At 58.8% G+C, this 18520-nt stretch overlaps 1 protein-coding gene across 5 annotated transcripts in view; it reads right to left on the reverse strand.

The window, feature by feature from the left end:
• Positions 1-3627: 3627 nt before the first annotated feature.
• The window catches only part of CNTFR (ciliary neurotrophic factor receptor), a 38164-nt gene continuing 23271 nt past the window's right edge, over positions 3628-18520 (reverse strand). For all 5 annotated transcript variants that reach the window (XM_027550056.1, XM_027550053.1, XM_027550054.1 and 2 more), the window contains 7 exons: positions 17458-17691; positions 10703-10820; positions 10370-10536; positions 9166-9329; positions 4899-5079; positions 4376-4544; positions 3628-4280 (listed from right to left, as the gene is read on the reverse strand). In XM_027550056.1, coding sequence (XP_027405857.1) covers position 4280; positions 4376-4544; positions 4899-5079; positions 9166-9329; positions 10370-10536; positions 10703-10820; positions 17458-17691 — 1034 coding nt within the window. In that variant the 3' untranslated portion in view covers positions 3628-4279. The remainder of the gene's footprint in view (positions 4281-4375; positions 4545-4898; positions 5080-9165; positions 9330-10369; positions 10537-10702; positions 10821-17457; positions 17692-18520) is intronic.

An 18520-nucleotide genomic window follows, 5' to 3' on the forward strand; every position in this document is an offset into this window, starting at 1 on the left:
GTGCTAAAACTGGGAAAGTCCCAGGCAAACTAGGGCTAGCTGGTCCTGTTCTCAGACCCTTGTGTCTTCAGAGTAGACCCTCCTCAGACTGGTCCCTTTGGAGATCTCTGGATCGGCCTAGGCCCTCACACTGGCCCTTCCAAACAAGATCTCTTCAGCAGCAAGTGTCCCGGGCCAGCCTCCCTCAGACCAGTCCTGTCACACAGGCCCTCTCAGACCCACTCACCTCCAGATTAGCCTTCCCCATCAGAGTGACTGTCAGGTAAGTCCCTTCCAGCCTCCCTCCTCAGACCAGCTCCATCAGACTGCTCTGCTCAGACCTCCCTCTTCTCTGCCCTCCTCTGAGAAAAGGGGTGAGGACTGCACTCCAGTCCTTCCTGCCCCCCAGTCTTTAGCCCCAGGGAGGTGCTACCCCGTGAAGGTTCTCTCTCTACCTGTCCACGTTCAGTAGCTCTGGGCATAGTGAACACATGGACCTCAAGACACAAAGACACACAGGTGCCGGCCCCAGGGCTGGCTTTGGAGCCAGTATCCTATTCTTTACATGTGAGGATAAGCTTTCTCAGAGCACCAGCCTAGGGAATTAGTGAGCTCACTGGCTCTAGGGAGTTCTCAATGCCGGGGGTTGCATGGAGGTATTCCTGCCTGCAGTCTCCTGACCACCTCCCTCTCTTGGCTGGCTGCTGGGAGGCAGGCGTGGGATGCCTACACTGATCACTGCCTGCCCGGGAAGATGAAGGGCAGGCAGGCAGCCGAGAGGGGGCAGCAGAAGCCAGGACAGCCCCTGGCTCAGGCCAGGGAGGCATGGCAGCCAGGGGCTGGGGTCTGGACCAGGACAGGAACACGGAGAGAGAGGCAGACAGAGGGAAGGGATGCCAGAGTCTGGAAGAAGGAAGAGAGACACACAGCTGGGCCTGGAGATATATATACACAGAGACAGACACACAGGGAGAGACACGGAGACTCTGAGCAATGGGGACAGACCCACAGCGACAGAGGGAGGGAAGCAGGAAAAGACAAGACTGAGAGATAGAGACAAGGGACAGAGGCAAAGACAGGGATGGAGACAGAGAAAAAGATGGCTAGAAAGACAAAGCGGGCAGCAGACACAGGAGACATACAGAGAGGAACACAAGGATAGGGACCAGAACAAAGGTTCAGAGATAGGCATGGGACGGAGACATAGGCATGGAATAGGTTCAGAGAGATGATGGGCGGACAAGTTAGTGCTACAGGAATGGCACAGAGGAAGGTTCCCATGCCCCTAGAGAGAGCAAGAACTAGTGAGCTGAAAGGCTGGGCTGCTTGCTCCATGGGGTGGGATCCAAATCTCCCCCAGCAGTGCCCCCCCCCAACCCCCACCAGCGGGATTTTAATTCTCCGGGTTCTGACTGAGCTCCAAAAACTGATGCCAAGGCTGTCCTCAGCTCCCCAGAACCATGACGAGATATAACGGATGTGGAAGAGCCAGCCTGAGGAGGCAGCCACAGACAGCAGCCAAGACCCTCCCCAGGCGAGCAGCCTCTGTGAGGTCGGGGATCAGGACCCCCAGAGGGATGACCACCGCTGGGCCCGGGTCCAGTCTGGTCAGAGGTGAGGACACTGTCCCTGAAGCCCCCTAAGGGCTTGAGATGGGGCTGGGGCTCTCCCTTGGGAATGGGGTCAGGGAGATGCCTTGATCCTCCTCTCCATCGGCCTCTGAGGTTCCTGCAAGCCCCCTCCCCTCCTTCTCCTCCCCAGGCCCCACATAATTGCTTTCCCATGTTGCTAATGGAGGCCAGATTGATGATGCCCAAGCCTTGGGTGGGCGGTGGGTGGGTCAGGGCTGACCAGGGCTCTCAAGGCAGGAAAGAGCATGCGCCTGAGACCCCCTACTATAGCCCTTCTACCACAAGGACAGGGAAGAGGGAGGCTCAGACCAACTGTCATTGTCTTGAGAAGACAATGTCCTTCTCAAGAGTTGGTGACCCTCCTTCGCCCTCCACCCCCGCTGGGCCTGGAATGCAGGTTTCAGGCCCAAGCTTCACCTCACAGAGACCAGACAGACACAGTGGATACAGGACAGACACTGGGGATCCAGGACACAGAGATGGGTCCACAGCAGCTTCTCAGGAGGTTCTTCCTGGGAGCTCCTTCCTGTGGATGAGGAGCAGTGTGCTCATACAGCTGGGGATATCTGGCTTGAAAAACCACAGGCGTCTCTAGCCTGACATTGGCCTCTGCCTTCCACAGCATCTCCAGCCTGGAACGCCCCCTGTCCTCCAGCGCCCAGACTGGAGGAGGGCCGGGCACCTTTGTTCTCAGCCCTTTACCTACCTGGAGTCCTGTCCAGGCCTGACTCATCAGTGCTCCTGGAACCATGAACCCATCCTCCCAGGACATCATCCCAGGTGGGCAGGGAGACCAGTAATGGAATACCCATTTCCTGACCCTGGCTGGAGGAGGAGGGCTTGAACCTGGGCTGCATGTGTGACCCAGGGGTCAGTGGCTCAGTGGTGGTATGGCTTGGTGCATGCTGGGGGTGGAGGTGGGGGAAGTGTGCACAGGTCTGCATGTTCATGGCTTTGACTCCACTTCTCTCCTTGCTCCAGCTGCCCAGAGCACGGCCAGGCCTGGCTCTCTGGCTGGGGCTCTGGCCTAACCCTGTGCCCCTACCCCCAGGCCAAAGGTACCTTCCAACTTGGCCCCAGCCTTGGGCCTTCTCAGCCAAGGAGCTGCAGGGGGTGGCTCTGACAAGAGTGGGACTGGACCTGAGCAGGCCTGGGGCAGCCAGAGGCTCCTCCTCTGAGGAGCAATCAAAGGGAACCTGGAGGCCCAGTCTGGGGACTGGGAGGGTGTGGGTGTGAGCAGGGTGTGGGGCTGCACCAAAGACTGAGTACCCTATGAAGCCAAAGCCTGCTCCTTTCCCACTCACACAGAATCCTCACTGTAACCTAACCCCGGGGTAAACCACGCAGTCCACACTCCCCGTCCTGAGTCAAGTCCCTGGTCACATGCCAGGTGGCCTCCTCCGGGCAACCTCCCTGCCCGCCCAGGCCCAGGCCCCTCTGTGCACTGAGCCCCAAGTTCAGGCTGAACCTTGGCCTGTGTCTCCTGGCTGGCAGGGATGACAAGCCCTCCATCCAGAGGATGGAGCCTGATCTCCTCCCCTTCATGCTCCTCTGCCCTGTGGGTAAAGCCAGGCCTGGGCACTTGTGGGTGCAGAAGCTCTGAAGACAGCCCTTAACAGGCCACGGCCCTGCCAGGATTTAGCAGCCTGCAGGGCTGACTAGAACCCACTCCAGTATTCTTGCCTGGGGAATCCCATGGACAGAGGAGCCTGGTGGGTTACAGTCCATGGGGTTCCAGAGAGTCGGACACGACTGAGCAACTAAACAAGCAAGCAAGCATGGGCTGTCAGGACATCCCCAGGTGAGAGCTGCCTCGCTGGCTGGGACCTTTCATTCCCCACAACTCTGCCCGTGGCCTCCAGGGAGTGCTCCCTCCCCACCAGAAGCAGAAAGCCCCGACCCCAAACACCTCCTGGGAGCTGAACTGCCCCTCCCCACCCCTTCCCTCCTCCAGGCCTGGAAGGGGAGGGGTCCTGGGGTGAGGGTTACCTTTCCAAAGCGGGTCTGTTCCAAGGACTCATGAAATGGTGACGTTTAATGAGAACCCCCCGCCCCCACCCCTGTATATACATCTATAAAAAATTCAAATACAGCAAGTTACCATTGAGTCAGACTAGAAGGGACTGACAGGGCATTAAATACTGTGGGGTGGGAGCAGGAAAGGGGGAGGGTCGTACAAAAACAGGGGCAGAGGTGGGGGACTGAAAAGTGTGGGCGCTGGGGGGAAGGGGATGGCTGGGCCCCCCCAGCGTCAGGAGCTTATAATCTGATGGTGGCAACAGAGACCCTGGGACAGACAGGAGGCGGGGACAGGAGGAGAGACTGGATGTGAGGGGCTCCCCTCAGGCCCCCCCAAGGGCTCCTGGGAGTCGCTGGCGTTGGAGGGTCCAGCCCCAGGGGGGCAGGACAGGGGCGAGTGGTGGGGTCTTTGGTGGGCGGGTTAGCTGCATGGCCCCCTCCCGTAAGGGAGGGAGGTGGGCCGGCATGGGGTGGCGGGCCAGGGGAGGGACGGCAGGCCCGGGCCTGCCGGGGTCTCTACAAATTGTGTCTGAAGAGAATGCAGAAGGCTCTCCTGCCCGTGTGCAAAATAGAAACCGGGGTCTTCGGGCTCAGCTCCGGCCTCCTGCTCCTCTGCAGGTCCGCTGGCGTGTCCTTACAGGATGCCGGGCTCTGGGGGTGCGAACAGGGCAGGAGGCCATAAGAGAAGCGGCTGGCCCGGGGGTCCCCTCAGGCTCCTCTCTGCCGCCCAGCCTCACCCAACTCACCAGATCAGGAGACGGCTGGCAGTGGCAGCAGCGGCAGCCAGGGCCAGAGTAACAGGGACACTGACGAAGGAGGGCGCCGAGGCTGCCCCGCCGCTGCCCAGCTCCCCGGGGTCACAGATCTTCGTGGTGGGCGGGGGTGCCAGTGAGCTGGTGGTGCTGGTCGTGGTCTCTGGGGAACATGGGGGAAACTCAGGGAAGGGCTGGGCCAGGGCTGGGGATCCCCCCAGATCTGGGGGTCCACGAGACATGGCTCCTGCCTCCTGTGTTAGACCAGTGCTGCCTCCCCGGTGAGACAGCCTCAGCCTCACCCATCAGGCAGGTCCTTGCTGCTTCCCCCAGGCGCACAGATGACCTCTCCATCCAGTGGCCCCTGCTGAGAATGTCCAAACAGCAAGGACAAGGAACAGCAGGGGTTGGACAGACCAAGGGGAGTGTGGCAGCCACACAAGGTTCAGAGAGCCCTGGGGCACACGCTCCAAGTCCCAGGAGGACAGGAGGCAGCACGGGGTGAGGGGAGGCTCACCGGGGGCCTGGGCCTCAGTGGTCAGGTGTCGTGGCTCCTCCGTCCAGGGCGTGGCGTGGGCAGCCACGCTCCAGTCGCTCCACGTCCCAATCTCGTTGTCCTTGGCCGCCACCTGGATGATGTACTCCTTGCCAGCGTAGGCATCTGTGATGGTGTGTGCCGTGCCGTCTGACAGCTCCACCTGCAGCCAGACCACCATGGAGTAGGAGGGGGGAGAGGGATGATGGACCCTGGAGGTCAGGAGAGTGAGGCACCCCCAGGAGACAGGAGAACACTTCGGGGAGGGGAGAGGAGTGAACATACCCCTGGAGGGCACAAGGACTTCCCTGGGGGAGGGAGGGGCTACTGAGAACACCTCTAGGGGAGAGTAAAGACACCTCAGGGAGGAGACCCGCCGCCCCCAGGGAGCGAAGACAGTCCTGAGGGAGATCTTTAAGGAGACAGAAAGCTCCCCGCACCCTGAGGGGAGAGTCAGCAGGACTGTGCTCACATCTCCACTCTGCTGTCACCCAGCTCTCACAAGCCCCTGACCTCGGTCCTAGCTGGAGGCAACACGAGGTTGGGGTGAGAGAGGGTTAGTGCGGGGCTGCCCTCTTCCTCCCCCATGAAGAAGCTGTTGTGGGAAAGCCACACGCACAGACTTGGAGCTGGGCTGCCCGAGTCCAGATTTCAGCTCCATCCATCCCCTCCTCGCTAGGTGACTGACTTAACTTCCACTTGCCTTGCAGTCCTCATCTGTAAAATGGCGTTAACGATCTCCCTCACAGGGTTGTAATAAGGACGCAGGGACAGGGTGAGGGCCAAACAGACTTCAGCCAGCTCTGTCATTATCACGGGTTCCAACTCGGAGCCCGGGTTCCCAGATGCCCAGCGCACCCACCAGCCTGGCCCCAGCTGGGTCTCTCCCTCAGGGAGGCCTCCAGCCTGAGGCGGAAAAGGGATGGGGGGCAGTTCCGGGGGCAGCGGGACCGCAGGACAGCTGCTCCATTTCCTCCTGGAGGCATCGCCACCCCGCCCCCGGCCTGGCCAGCCCCATCGTGCTGGTCTCCCCCACCCTCCAGGCTGGCCTGCCTGTCCGGCGCCCCTCCCAGGCCCAGGCTGGGCTCTGGTTCATCTCAGCGGCACCCGCCGCCTCATTAAGCCGCCTCGTAAACAGGGGCAGCCGGCAGGGGCGGAGGAGGGGCCGCTCTGGGCCACGTCTGGCTTTAGGGCTTTTTTGGTCCCCGTTCCAGTCTTCTCCCAGAAAACCAGGGTCTGGGCTACCTGACCTAACAGCCTGTGAGTACAAGTGTGCGTGTGTGTGTGTGTGTGTGTGTGTGCATGTGTGTGTGCATGTGTGTGTGTGTGTGTGTGTGTGTGTGTGTGTGCGCGCGCGCGCGCGCGCGCGCGCGCGTGTGTGCAGCTGGGTCCAAGTTGGGGGGGGAAGGCTGAGAGCCTGTGAGTAGAAGTGTGTGTATGTGTGTGTGTAGCTGGGTCCAAGTTGGGGGGGGAAGGCTGAGAGCCTGTGAGTAGAAGTGTGTGTATGTGTGTGTGTAGCTGGGTCCAAGTTGGGGGGGGAAGGCTGAGAGCCTGTGAGTAGAAGTGTGTGTATGTGTGTGTGTAGCTGGGTCCAAGTTGGGGGGGGAAGGCTGAGAGCCTGTGAGTAGAAGTGTGTGTATGTGTGTGTGTAGCTGGGTCCAAGTGGGATGGGAAGGCCTCCCAACCCCTCCAGGGTCCATGGGCCTCAGGTAGGAGGTGTGGGTAGAGCCAGAGTCAATATGGAAGACATTTTGGACCCAGACCTGGGCTCAGTGAGTCCTACTCTAGCTCTAGAAGATGGGTGGGCCTCAGAGACCCTCCCTTCCTGGAGCTGGAGCCCAGTTCCAACTCTGGTCCCCTCTGGCTCTGCAAAGACTCCCTCTGCTAAGTAGACCCAGCTCATTCAGCTCCTTCTCCCCCTTGCCAGGATTCCACCCTCAGGCCCCCTCCTTTGATTCTGTCCCCCAGATCTTTCCCCAAAGGGAGAGAACCATGGGGAGCAGTTCAAATGACCACCTCATTGGCAGGCCTAGGGTGGGCAACCCACCACACCTCTAGTGATGTGGCCTAGGAGCCCATGGCTCTCCAGGAAGCCACGTCTCCTAGGCCTGGGCCCTTCTAGTCAGGTGGTCACTGATCCCTTAATCCACCCCCTTCAGAGAATGGCTCCACAAGTGGCAGGAATTCCCGAGTTGCTGGCATCTGCCTTGACTAGGAGGCCTCCCTCCAGTCTGTGGCTGTATGCCCTTCTCCCTTCCTGCTGAGTGATGCCCAGGGCAAAAAGATGCAGGGAACCCACGCTCGCCTCCCCGGTCCATTTTGAGAGCCCCTGCCAGACCTGAACGAGTTCACTTTCACTTTTCACTTTCATGCATTGGAGAAGGCAATGGCAACCCACTCCAGTGTTCTTGCCTGGAGAATCCCAGGGACGGGGGAGCCTGGTGGGCTGCCGTCTATGGGGTCGCACAGAGTCGGACACGACTGAAGCGACTTAGCAGCAGCAGCAGCAGCCAGACCTCAAGGCACCCATTCTTGTGCGATTCCTGGCCTGTATCTCTCACATCCTCCTGAAAAGCCAAGTGATATTTTTCTCTGCTTGCCCCTCCCCATCATACACCTGCCTCTCCCCAAGACTAAGGACCGGGGACAGTCAATGCTGTTCAGAGCAAAACTCAAGTTCAAAAGAACCATACATCTAGCCAACCACCAAGCCGACGTGACATGGAACAGGGCTAACGTGGGCCACAGGCCACATGTGTCCTTGCCATGGAACCCACATACTCTGCTCTGCCCAAGTCAGCGTGGGGGTCAGTTCTGCCCACGGTGCAGGCCAGTGCGTGCCCTTGGCACGTTAGTCACATGCATGGTGGGAGCATGGTTCCTGCTGGGGACCACATGTGTGTGTGCACGTTCCCGTGTGTGTGTGGTGGGCAGTGTGCCAGGTCCACGGCAAGGCGTGTGCACCGCGACGCGCAGGGCTGCTGCCTGTAGCTCGTTAGCAGGGGAGGGGGGCTTGTGAAACTAGACCCTGGTTATTAGCAATGCATTAGTCGCGGGCAGCTGGCCAGGCAGGAGGGACTCCGGACTCTGTCAGGGAACATATGAGCATATGAGCAGCCTTGTGGGGGCCAGGCCTGCAACCAGGACAGGCGCCCTGGAATTGAATTACATACTTTAAAGGCCAGCCGGGACGGGGGCATGAGGAGATGGGGCTGGAACCAGGTAGATGTGGTGGGGGTACAGGGTGACCCTGAGTGCCAGCCTGGGTTGCCATGGGGAGCATCCTCCCAGCCCCAGTCCTTGCCTTCAGACCTCCCACCCTCAGACAGCACCCACAACCCCAGGCTCTCAAGGAGAGAGAAACTCCAGACTGCCCCGAACCCTTGGCAGATCCCCAGAGCTCTCTCTCATAGCTTGATCAGCATCCCAGACAACAGCCTGACCCCGTGCTGCCCCTGTCCACTGCTTGCTTCCTGGCCCAAATCACCTTCTGACCCATAACTTTAAGCTGACACCTAAGTGAGGCTTGACTTTGGAGCCATGACACTAGTCATGGCCTGAACTCACACCTTGGGTTGAGCTTGACTCTATTGCCTGATTCTGACCCCTGGAGCCCATCTGTGAAGACAGGGACTATCCTGTCCCTCGGGTCCAGGCCCAGAGCCTGGTCCAGAGTGTAGGAGAGAGATGTCTGATCTGGGCTGAAGCCAGAGACAGGAAAAGGGAAACACTGCCACCATCTGCCCCCAGCATCTCTCTCCACTATCCCGGGGAGTCACATAGACAGGCGTGTTTGACTGTCCTACTACTACTAAGTCGCTTCAGTCGTGAAGCGCGACCCCATAGATGGCAGCCCACCAGGCTCCCCCGTCCCTGGGATTCTCCAGGCAAGAACACTGGATTGGGTTGCCATTTCCTTCTCCAATGCATGAAAGTGAAAAGTGAAAGTGAAGTTGCTCAGTCGTGTCCGACCCTCAGCGACCCCATGGACTGCAGCCTTCCAGGCTCCTCCATCCATGGGATTTTCCAGGCAGGGGTACTGGAGAGGGGTGCCATTGCCTGTCTTAATGGGGGTCAATCAGGGTGCCCCGCCTCAGCTCCATCCATCCTTCCAGGCCCACCCTCCACCACAGAAAGCCTCTCCGACTGCTCTCTGTTCCCACTGGAACAGCCAGCAGCAAGGACTCCCATGCTGGGTGGCTCTGATTCCTGCTCTCAGGATCCAGGCAGGGCAGGGCAAGGCACTCACATGCTGCCACTGGTCCAGGATGAGGGGTCGATAGCGCAGAAAGAACTTGAGAGGAAAGGACTCAGGGTCGGGCCAGGTCGACGGGGTCTGCCACGTCACCTCTAGCCGGCGAGGGTTGCTGGGCACTGGCCGGGCTACCACATTTTCCGGAGGGTCAGGCTTCACTGTTTAGGAAACACAGCTTTGGTACCACACTGATCTCTTGAACAACCCCAGCCACCATGACAACCAGCACACATCGATAATCATTGGTCTCCTCTGTTGTCAGCTTTGGCAACTACTGTTAACAACCATTTCATTCCTTCCACCTTTCACATCCCTGTCATCACCAATGACTGTCACCACAGTCATTGTCACCAGCTCATGATATCAACATCATAAATTTCACCCCAACCCCATCCTCATGATGACCAGCATCCCAATTACTAAGCCTGTGTCATGCTCTATCACGACCCTCATCATCACCTGGATCACCCACTCCTGTACCAGCATCACATACTCCCCCCAAGCCTGGCTTTCCACCTCAACTTTTCCAGTTCCCTACTGAGACACGGCCTCCCTTGGAAGAGTCTGGGCTTGAAGCTGCTCTGTGGGTCAAGGTTAAAAGACAGTTCACAGGTGTTGCAGATCTGGGTTGGAAGTGGGCTGAGGATCTGATGGAAGCAGCTAAGGGCCGAGGTCATGTAGAGTCTGGCCAAGGACCCAGCCATGGCGGGGGTGTGGGTGGAGGCAGAGGGTCTGGCTGGGATGGGACAGGGGCAGGCAGGGGGTCTGGCTGGGATGGGGGCTGGGAGGAGGGCGGTCTCTGTCCCAGTCCTGTCTCCTATTCTGACACCTCATTCATCACAGGCCGTAAGGAAGCCATTAGCGTGGTTGTGGGGGGGTGGATTGGAGGCTGCAGCTGCACAAGGTTCTGGCCCGGCCTGCCCCCCTCCCCCTCCTGCATGCTCTGGGAGCCAGAGAGATGAGAAGAGCTGCTGGAGAGGCCTCTCGGCCCCAGCAGGTAAAGGGCATCCACTCAAACGTTCACAGGTGTGTACATGCCATGCGTGGACGCACATGTTATACATTCCACACACACCTGGGCAGACACTCGCGAACATCCCCACGCGTGCTCATACACACCTCTGGCAAACATCCACTTACACACTCCCACTGCAGGATGCAGCAGGGACCCCCCTCCCTCCCCGCAATCCCCACGCACCGATGGTGAACTCATCAAAGGTGATGGCTGTGGCATTGTGGCCCAGGGCGTTGCTGACACTTATCGAGACCTTGTACTTGACGGTGGAGAACAGGTGCATGTAGCGGATGTGGCAGCGGTTCTTGACGGCCGGGTCCTTCTCACAGACCATCATTTTGGAGCCATGCCTGGGGAGGGGTGAAGCCCAGGCACCATCACCAACCTCAAGGATCGGGCAGGGTGGAGGCTGGGAGAAGGTCAAGCCCAAGGCTGGGCTACAGGGTATGGATGGAGGGCACGGAGGGGGCCCGGGAGAGGTCAGGGTTGGACCGGGTCCTGGGTGTGTCTACTCACAGCACGGTCACATTGAAGGTGTTGGGGATGTAGGTGGGAGTGGGCAGATGCCAGCTGCAGTAGAAGCCCTTGGGATAAGTGTTGGAGCGGCAGCTGAGCACGGGCTCCCGCGGCGGCACTGGGGAGGGGGGGTCGAGGACAGCACGGTCAGGGCGTTCCTGAGCCCCCAGTCCCTGGTGCAAGTGTGGGGACAGGTGGGCCCCAAAACCCCAGCTCTCCCTCTTCAACCCAACAGCAATGCCAGAGGTGGGGGTGGGAAGTGCTGTCAGCGAGGGTCTGAGGCTTCCCAGGCCACAGAGAGCCAGATGTTTAATTAAAGAAAAACAAGGGCTGTATGGAGAGGGAGCCCCCCCTCCACCTGCTCAATGGAGGCGGGAACCATGGGGAGCAGGGGGCTGCGGGCCTCAGCTCATCAATCACGGGATGGAGGTGATGTCTGGGGGAACTGGCCCCAGCCCCACGTCTCCTGCCACCTTGCGTCCATCTCCAGAGGGAGACTGCAACAGAGGTCAAGGGTGGGGGGCTCCACCGGGTCCTCTGGTTGCTGGGGTGATCAGGGTGCACTCCCAGCCGAAGACACATTCCAGGCTTCCCCTCAGGAGAGAACAAGGAACACAAGACAGCCCTGGGGGCTCCACACAAACGACAGCACTGTTCACGTTCATGTATGTGTTACGTGTGTGTGTGTGACGTGAGTGAATGACGTGCGATGGAATGTGGGAATGTATGTAGGAGGGTCCGTATATGCAGCTCACACCACATGCCTACGCGTGTGACTGTGTGTGTGTGTGTTGTTCCGTTGGCGTGTACTCACCCCAGCCCCAGTCCCCATCAGACCCTTTAAGAAGCCCTTTATACAGTCAGCAGCTGCCTTACTCTGGGGAACGCAGAGGGCCAGAGAGGGCTGGGGACATGCCTGGGGTCACACAGCAAGCCAGAGCCACTGCCAAGCACCAGGATGGGAATACCCACCGGCATGACCACACCTACGTACTTGGGAAGTCCTCCCTGCGTTCTAACCACTTTTTGCTGCTGTGAGCACTCAGCCCAGCTGTCCCAACCCTCGGGTGTTGGGTAAGGCGTGAGGACAGCCGGCTCAGGTTCCTGGAAGGAGGCAGTTTCTGTGATCTGACCCAGGCAAGGAATGTCCGTCCACAGCTCCGGGGATACTGACACCTCCCTTCTGTGCCCTCCCGCCCCGCCCCCTGCCTGACAGGTGGACAGGAAGTGGGAGGGGGCAGCTCAATAAGCCAGGGATGGTGAAGGGGAGGGCATGTCTACGCCTGCTGAGTGGCTGTGGTGATACACGGGGAACTGTGGGCTCTTATCCAGGGTGCACGTGATTGTGAGTGACTCTGTGTGATTTCGTGTTCATGCCCAGTATGTGTGAGGTATGTATGTGCTCAGACCCCCAGGGAGCGATCCAGCTCTGCAGCAGGAGTCATGAGGGTGTCAGACGGGCATGAGGGGAGCTCAGGAGTGATGAGGGGGCCAGAGAGGTGTGAGGGGAGCTCAGGAGTGATGAGGGGGCCAGAGAGGTGTGAGGGGAGCTCAGGAGTGATGAGGGGGCCAGAGGGGCATGAGGGGAGCTCAGGAGTGGTGAGGGGGTCAGAAGGGCATTAGAGGAGTTCAAGAGCAATTAGGGATGTCAGGGGGCACGAGGCCAGCTCAGGAGTGATGAGGGGGACAGATAGGCATGAGAGCAGATAGGAGTGATGAGGGGGTCAGAGGGGCACGAGGGCAGCTTGTGTGTAGCAGGCAGAGTGGGTGACGGCGTGGGCTGAGATGTCTCCAGCCCCAGGCCTGCAGGGAGAGTTGGGGGCCAGCGGAGCCTGCACAACGGGCAACCTGCCTGCCGCCCGCCACGGTCTGCCTCCCCTGGGAAGCCTTCCTGGCGCTGAGTTCATCTTGTGTCTGTCCTGTGTTCATCCTGTGAGCCTCACATATCCCTTGCCTATCTGCCCAGGGGCACAGAGGCATGGGGGTGGGGGGGGCGGCCAAGGACACAGGAAGTGCCTTGTGGGGGCCTGTGGGCCAGGCCAGAGCTGGCAGTCACCCCAGGAGGAAAGGACATTCCGAGGTCGGCTGAGAAGCCTCCACTCCCCCCGCACCCCGCCCCACCCTCCCTTAGCCCAGGCTTCAAAGGAGAGGGCGCTGGGGGGGTGAGGACTGAAGCCTGCAGAGTCAGCTCCCTGCCACCTGGGACTCTGGAGGGCAGAGGAGGGACGGACTCGCCTCCCCATTGACCAGCTCCCTCCATTCCCCTCTGACCATCCTCCCCCCTTAGACGAGCCTCCCCTCAAACCTTCCCCTCAAACCAGTTCCCCTCTCTGACTGGCTGACTGGGCAGGTCATGGGGGGCGGTGGGGGGCAGGGCTTTGTCTGTCATCTGGCTACTCCTGCCTGGCCCTGGGCCCTGAGTAGGGAAGGGCTTGGGTTTCCTGACAGGGACCAGGTTTCTCAGAGGGAAAAGGAGGAAAGAAAAACAAAGAAAAGGAAGAAAAGGAGTGACTCGCTGCAGCTGGAGCCCAGCTGAGGGACTGGGTGGGTGGAGGTGGGGGTGCTGTGAGAGACCAAGTGTGAGGTTGTGGGACAGTGTGCAATTAGGAGGCCTGTTGTGAGTGTGCTGCACGTCAGGGGAGAAGCTGTTTGTGAGAGACTGCAGTTGTGAGGCGGCGTGTGGAACTCTGATGGGCTTCCTGTGTGTGACTGGGAGTCCGGGCAGCTGTGTCACTGGGATTGGCCAGATGACTGTGTTTGTGTGGGATGCGGGGTGAGGCCATACGATGTGGGGACTGTTCACATGTCTGAGGCCGCGTGGCCGCGGTGTCCTCTGTACAGAGGCATGTGAATGCGCTATTGTGTGTGAGACAGTGATGGCAAGACACGGACCTGCGATACTGTGTGTGAGACAGACCTTAAGCCTGAAGGTGTTTTTCAAACCGTGGGTGTGGGAAGGTGCCCAGTGTGTTCACACATATGAGCAGAACGCCGTGTGAGAGCATGTGTGTGAGCCAAAGCCCGTGCACATGCGTGTCACGTTATCACAAACATGCACGCTCCGGGGTGCCCAGACTTGCTGAGTCGCCCCTGTGGGGGCTCCTGAGATGCCCAAATGACAGCATCAGCCTGCAGCAGGGCATCCTAGCGCCCCACGCGGGGCCGTGTGTGCGTGTGCCTGCGTGCATGTACCCTCGCTGGCCCAGGGTTTGTTTGTTTTCCTCCTAATTGGCTTGTTTTTCCATGTCCAGCCCACCAAACCGCATGTTTTTCCTCTCATCTCGCCAGCCTGCCTGGGCTGGAGCCCCCGGCACGCATAAGGCCTGCCCAACGGCTCAGAGAGGAGGAGGGGCAGGCTGCCCACGCCCCTGGCCAGGCCAGATCAGGCCAGGCAGGGCGGGGTGACCCTTCCAGCTCCAGCCCTCCCAGGCCGCACCCACACTACTCCTCCTCCTCTTGCCTGGGCATTCAGGGCCCATGGCCGTCCTAACCTTATCTCGTGACATCTCTTCTGGACTCCTAAATGCCCACCTTCCACCCATCTTTTCTCTCCCCAACTTCCTCAACCACAGGCTTCTCTTTCCTTCCCAGCAAACAGAGCTGAGGAGGAAGCAGTGCTGAACCAGGGGGACTAGAGTTCCTGTCCTAACCAATCAAATACGAATATTTAAAAACTGGACAAGGAACTGTCTATTTAAAATTAGTCAATCTCTGATTTATTTCAGCTCAAAATCAGAATGACATGGAATTAGCACTGTCTAGGCAAACAAAAGGATGCTACTAAAAGGAACCTTGTGGTCCTGCTTCCTGATGTGTGTGTCGGGGGGTGTCCTTTCATCACCTTGGGTAGGGGCCTCTTTAGAAGGGGGTGTGAACATCTGCCTGAGGGCAGAAAGGTGGGTCAAAAGGAAGCAGTTCAGGGATCAGCCTGGTTAAGGGGACTTACAACAGAATATTTTTATGATCAGGTTCCCTTGGAAATAGAGACACGAAAATCTTACATGTTTAAGATAAATATTAAATAATTTTTAGTCTGAATGGCCCACAAATCAGGGGTAACTCTGTCCTGTTCTCTGAGCGCTGGTGAGAAGGATAATTTGATATTGAAGGTTGCCAAACCCAGTCTCTTGTTACTAATATAAAGTGACTGAAACAATCATGATTAATGTCCCCTGTTCCTCTGACCAACCCTAGAAGGAAACAAGGCAATGCGAGATAAGTACCTGTTACTAATGCTACAGCCAATTCATGGCCAGCACCCCTCTGACAGGCAGGGCCTGAAGAGTGGTCAGCGCTATACAGAAAAAGTCTGGGCTCTGGTCACAAACAGCAGCTGTGGGCATGGCCTGTGGGCGTGGCTACCGCCTTACTTGTAGACCCAATCTCCCTTCAGTGACCTCTCAAAGAAACTCAAGAAATTGGGAACGAGGGCCGGAGTCACCCAGGCCTGGCCATCACAGCCAGCTTTGTCCATCAGAAGACTTCTGGGGCTCAAGCTGATAAGACACGGGTGTGGCTGGCTGGTGCCAAGTTGGCCTCATCCTCCCTGCATGCCACTCAGCATGTGGCCTCTTTCCCCATGTGAGGGCCCAGGGCTAGGCTGCGTGGTCCACTTCTAGGGTACCCTGTGGTGGGCCAGGAAGACTCCAGTGGGCAGGAGTCACTCCACCCTGGGCTTGCGACTAAGACGTTTTGTTACGACTGCCATCTCTCCAGTTTAAACATGTAAAAAGGCTTTTCTGTGGGGAAAGGAACATCCCTACCAAAACATACTTTCCCCTCTCCTCTGGCCCCACTGATGGGTCAGTGTTTTCGTGGAGCACGCTGAGCAACCCTTCGGCCTAACATTTCCCATGGCTGTCCACACCTATCGCCTGACAATGGGGCAAGGACCCACTCTCAGGCCCCTCAAGCATCTCTTCCCCTCGGCAGCTCAGAGGGAGTAAAGAAAGCAACTCCAAGGGAGTAAGTAGAGTGGGGTGTATCGCCCAAATGGGATGAGGCCAGAGAAGCCTGAATCCTTGGCTCAAAAAGAGAAGAAACAAAACTATGTTCAGAGTATTTATTCTGTCAGTTGATGGCTCCGGCTGACCACCAAGGACCTGCCCAGCTGACCCTCAGCAACACTGATAACCTCCTCCTCCTGAGCTTCCTAACGCCTCTTCTGAATCGCACTCACTTGCTCCCCCTTCTCCCGTCCTGCTGGGCTCCTTCTGATCTCCAATCTCTTTTTGTGGCTCATTTCCTTCGATCAACCCCTTTTACAGCGGGTCCTGGGTCCTCTTCTCTCCTCATCCCACAGCCTCACCCTTGACCATCTCATCGTCTCCCAAAGAATTAATGCTGACAAACCCCCCCACCTCTCAATTCCCATCTCCAGCACAGGCCTCTCCCTGAGTCCCAGAACCTCAGATCCATTGGCTACCAGCCATCTACTCCTGGTTGTCCCCCAGGGACCAAAACCCAACATCTATAGCAGATGGTGCCGCAGATCCCTCACCCGTACCCGCTGACCGCCTCTGCAGTTATTTGCCTAAGAGCTTTCTTTGGCCACCAAAACCTGCATTGCCTGCCGGGGCATCAGGCCAAAAGTGCTGGGGAATGAAAGCCTCCCCTCCCCCGCCCCCACTCCTCAGTGTGTAAGCATCCGGGCTCCCTCAGCCCTCAGGCAGGAGAACTCCAAGGCACTTGCTCTGCCTCCTCAGCTCCCAGAGCTCCCTCAGCAGGGTGCCCAGAAGCAATGGCTAGGTAACTCCCTCTTTATTGGCTAACTTCACTTCCTTTTCTCTATCATTCTCCCATGCCCCAATGATGTTTCTGTCACCTGCCAAATAAACTACTTGCCTGCGAACTATCATCTTGGGTTCTGATTCCAGGGAAAGCCAAACTGAGACACCGCATGAACAGAACACACTGTCTCCTCCTCCAGCTGACCCCTGCACCTTGTCTCCGTTGCAGCGATCGGTCCTACCAGCTGTCTTGACTCTTCCCACTGTCCACTCTCCCACTCTCCCTATCTCCGATCCATCAGCGACTCCTGGAGGCGAAATCACTCTTCTCAGCTTCCCAACCCCATGTTCCAGTCCCAGGTCCTCCTCCACTCTCTTGCATCCCAGCAACAGCCTCCTTCCTGCCCCTTGCTTTGCCCACCCACCTGCCAGCCCTGCAGGACAATGAGAAAGATCTTTTAACAACGTGACCCTGATCATGTCCCTCCCCTCCTTCAGCTCCCTTCTGCCATTTACACCAACCCAAGTGACCTTCCCAGGCCCTTTCAGCCTCCAGGAAGCCTTCCTTCTTCCCCGGGGCCTCCTAGACTGCCCACACCTCTGCCAGCATCACCAGATATCCCATTTTCTCCCCCAAGGCCCTCGCAGCCAGCCCCTGGGAGAGCATGCACTGGAACGAGGCCAACCCAGCTAGGAGCTGTGACCTAGGATTCCTCCCACCAGGCTGCACATGGGCCGTGCCCTGCCAGCCCTCCTGAGCCCATCTTGTCATAGGGGACAGGATTTCTGAGTCTCAAAGACCTCCAGTGGAGGGTGGATACCAGTGCAAAATGCCAGGGGTCTGGACTCAGGGGGCGACACTGGGCTCAGAGGTCAGAACAGTAGGCTTAGACAAGGTCAGCGGACAGGGGTCAGGACCTCCACACCACCAGGAAGGGGATGTGATTGGGGCCGAGGGCCTGGGCCTCACTGGCTCCCCCACTGAATGCAGCGGGGGTCACGCGAGGGGCTGGGAGTCACACTTACAGCCCACATGGAGAAGCACCTGGTGGCGCAGGTGCCAGGAGTCCCGGTGGAAGCAGGCGTACAGGCCGCCGTGGCCCAGCTCCAGGCTCCGGAGCACGAGCTGAGAGCCGTTGAGCAGGTCGGGGGCCAGGTCTGTGCCATTCACCCGCCACGTCACCGCTGCGTCCCAGCTGGCAGTCCCACACGGCAGAGTCACGTCTGAGCCCAGGCGCTCGTACTGCACGTGGGGAGTCTCTGTGGCGGGTGGGGAAGGCACAGGCAGAAGTCAGAGGTCACAGCCTGGCCCAGCACTCCCAGATGATAGCGAGAGCAGGCCCCCTGAGGCTCAGGGCGCGAGTGTCTTGAGGAGACAAGGGATCTGCAAAATTCCTTCATGGCGTGCAAGGGCACAAGTATGTGAGTGTCTCCAAACTTGGACGTGTGCATGCGTGTCTGGGGACTCTGTGTGTGACTGGGTGATCCTGTGTGCGTGTATGAGAGAGAGAGTTTGTGTAGAGTGCTGGGACAGAAGACCTAGGTCACCTCCAGTCACCAGGTCCTTTTGAAAGCTTTCCTGACCCCCATAACCCCAGCCTCCTGCCACCAAGAGGCCCAGCCCCAGTCACTGACATCTGCTAGCCAGGCAAGCTGAGCCAAGGGGCCCCCTCCTGAACTCCTTCCTCTTTCTCTTCCCTTCTCTTCATCCTCTCCATCCTTGTCTTTGTGTCCTGCCTTTCTCCCTCTCCCCGACAACTCTGAACCCCCGACAAGGCCCTGTGCCCCAGCAGTCCAGGGCAGCAGAAGGAGGAAGAGTGGGCACAGGAGCCCTAGGGAGCGCCTGGCAGCTGTCAACGTGGTGGTGAGGCAGGAACTGCATAGGGTGCGGGTGGGGGTGGGGGAGCGCAGGGACTGCAGGAGCTCTGACCCTGACTCTCCTGCCCCCAGGAGGGGCCTGTCAGAGCCCAAAGCAAAGCCCAGCCCTGGCCTCAGCCGCCCAGGCATGATGGACAGAGCCCAGGAGACTGGAGTGGAAGGGCGGAGGGGGCAACTATAGAGAGGAGAGCAAGGTGGGGGAGGCAGTGGG

This window comes from Bos indicus x Bos taurus, chromosome 8 (assembly GCF_003369695.1).
Source record: "Bos indicus x Bos taurus breed Angus x Brahman F1 hybrid chromosome 8, Bos_hybrid_MaternalHap_v2.0, whole genome shotgun sequence".
Classification (NCBI taxonomy): Eukaryota; Metazoa; Chordata; class Mammalia; order Artiodactyla; family Bovidae; genus Bos; species Bos indicus x Bos taurus.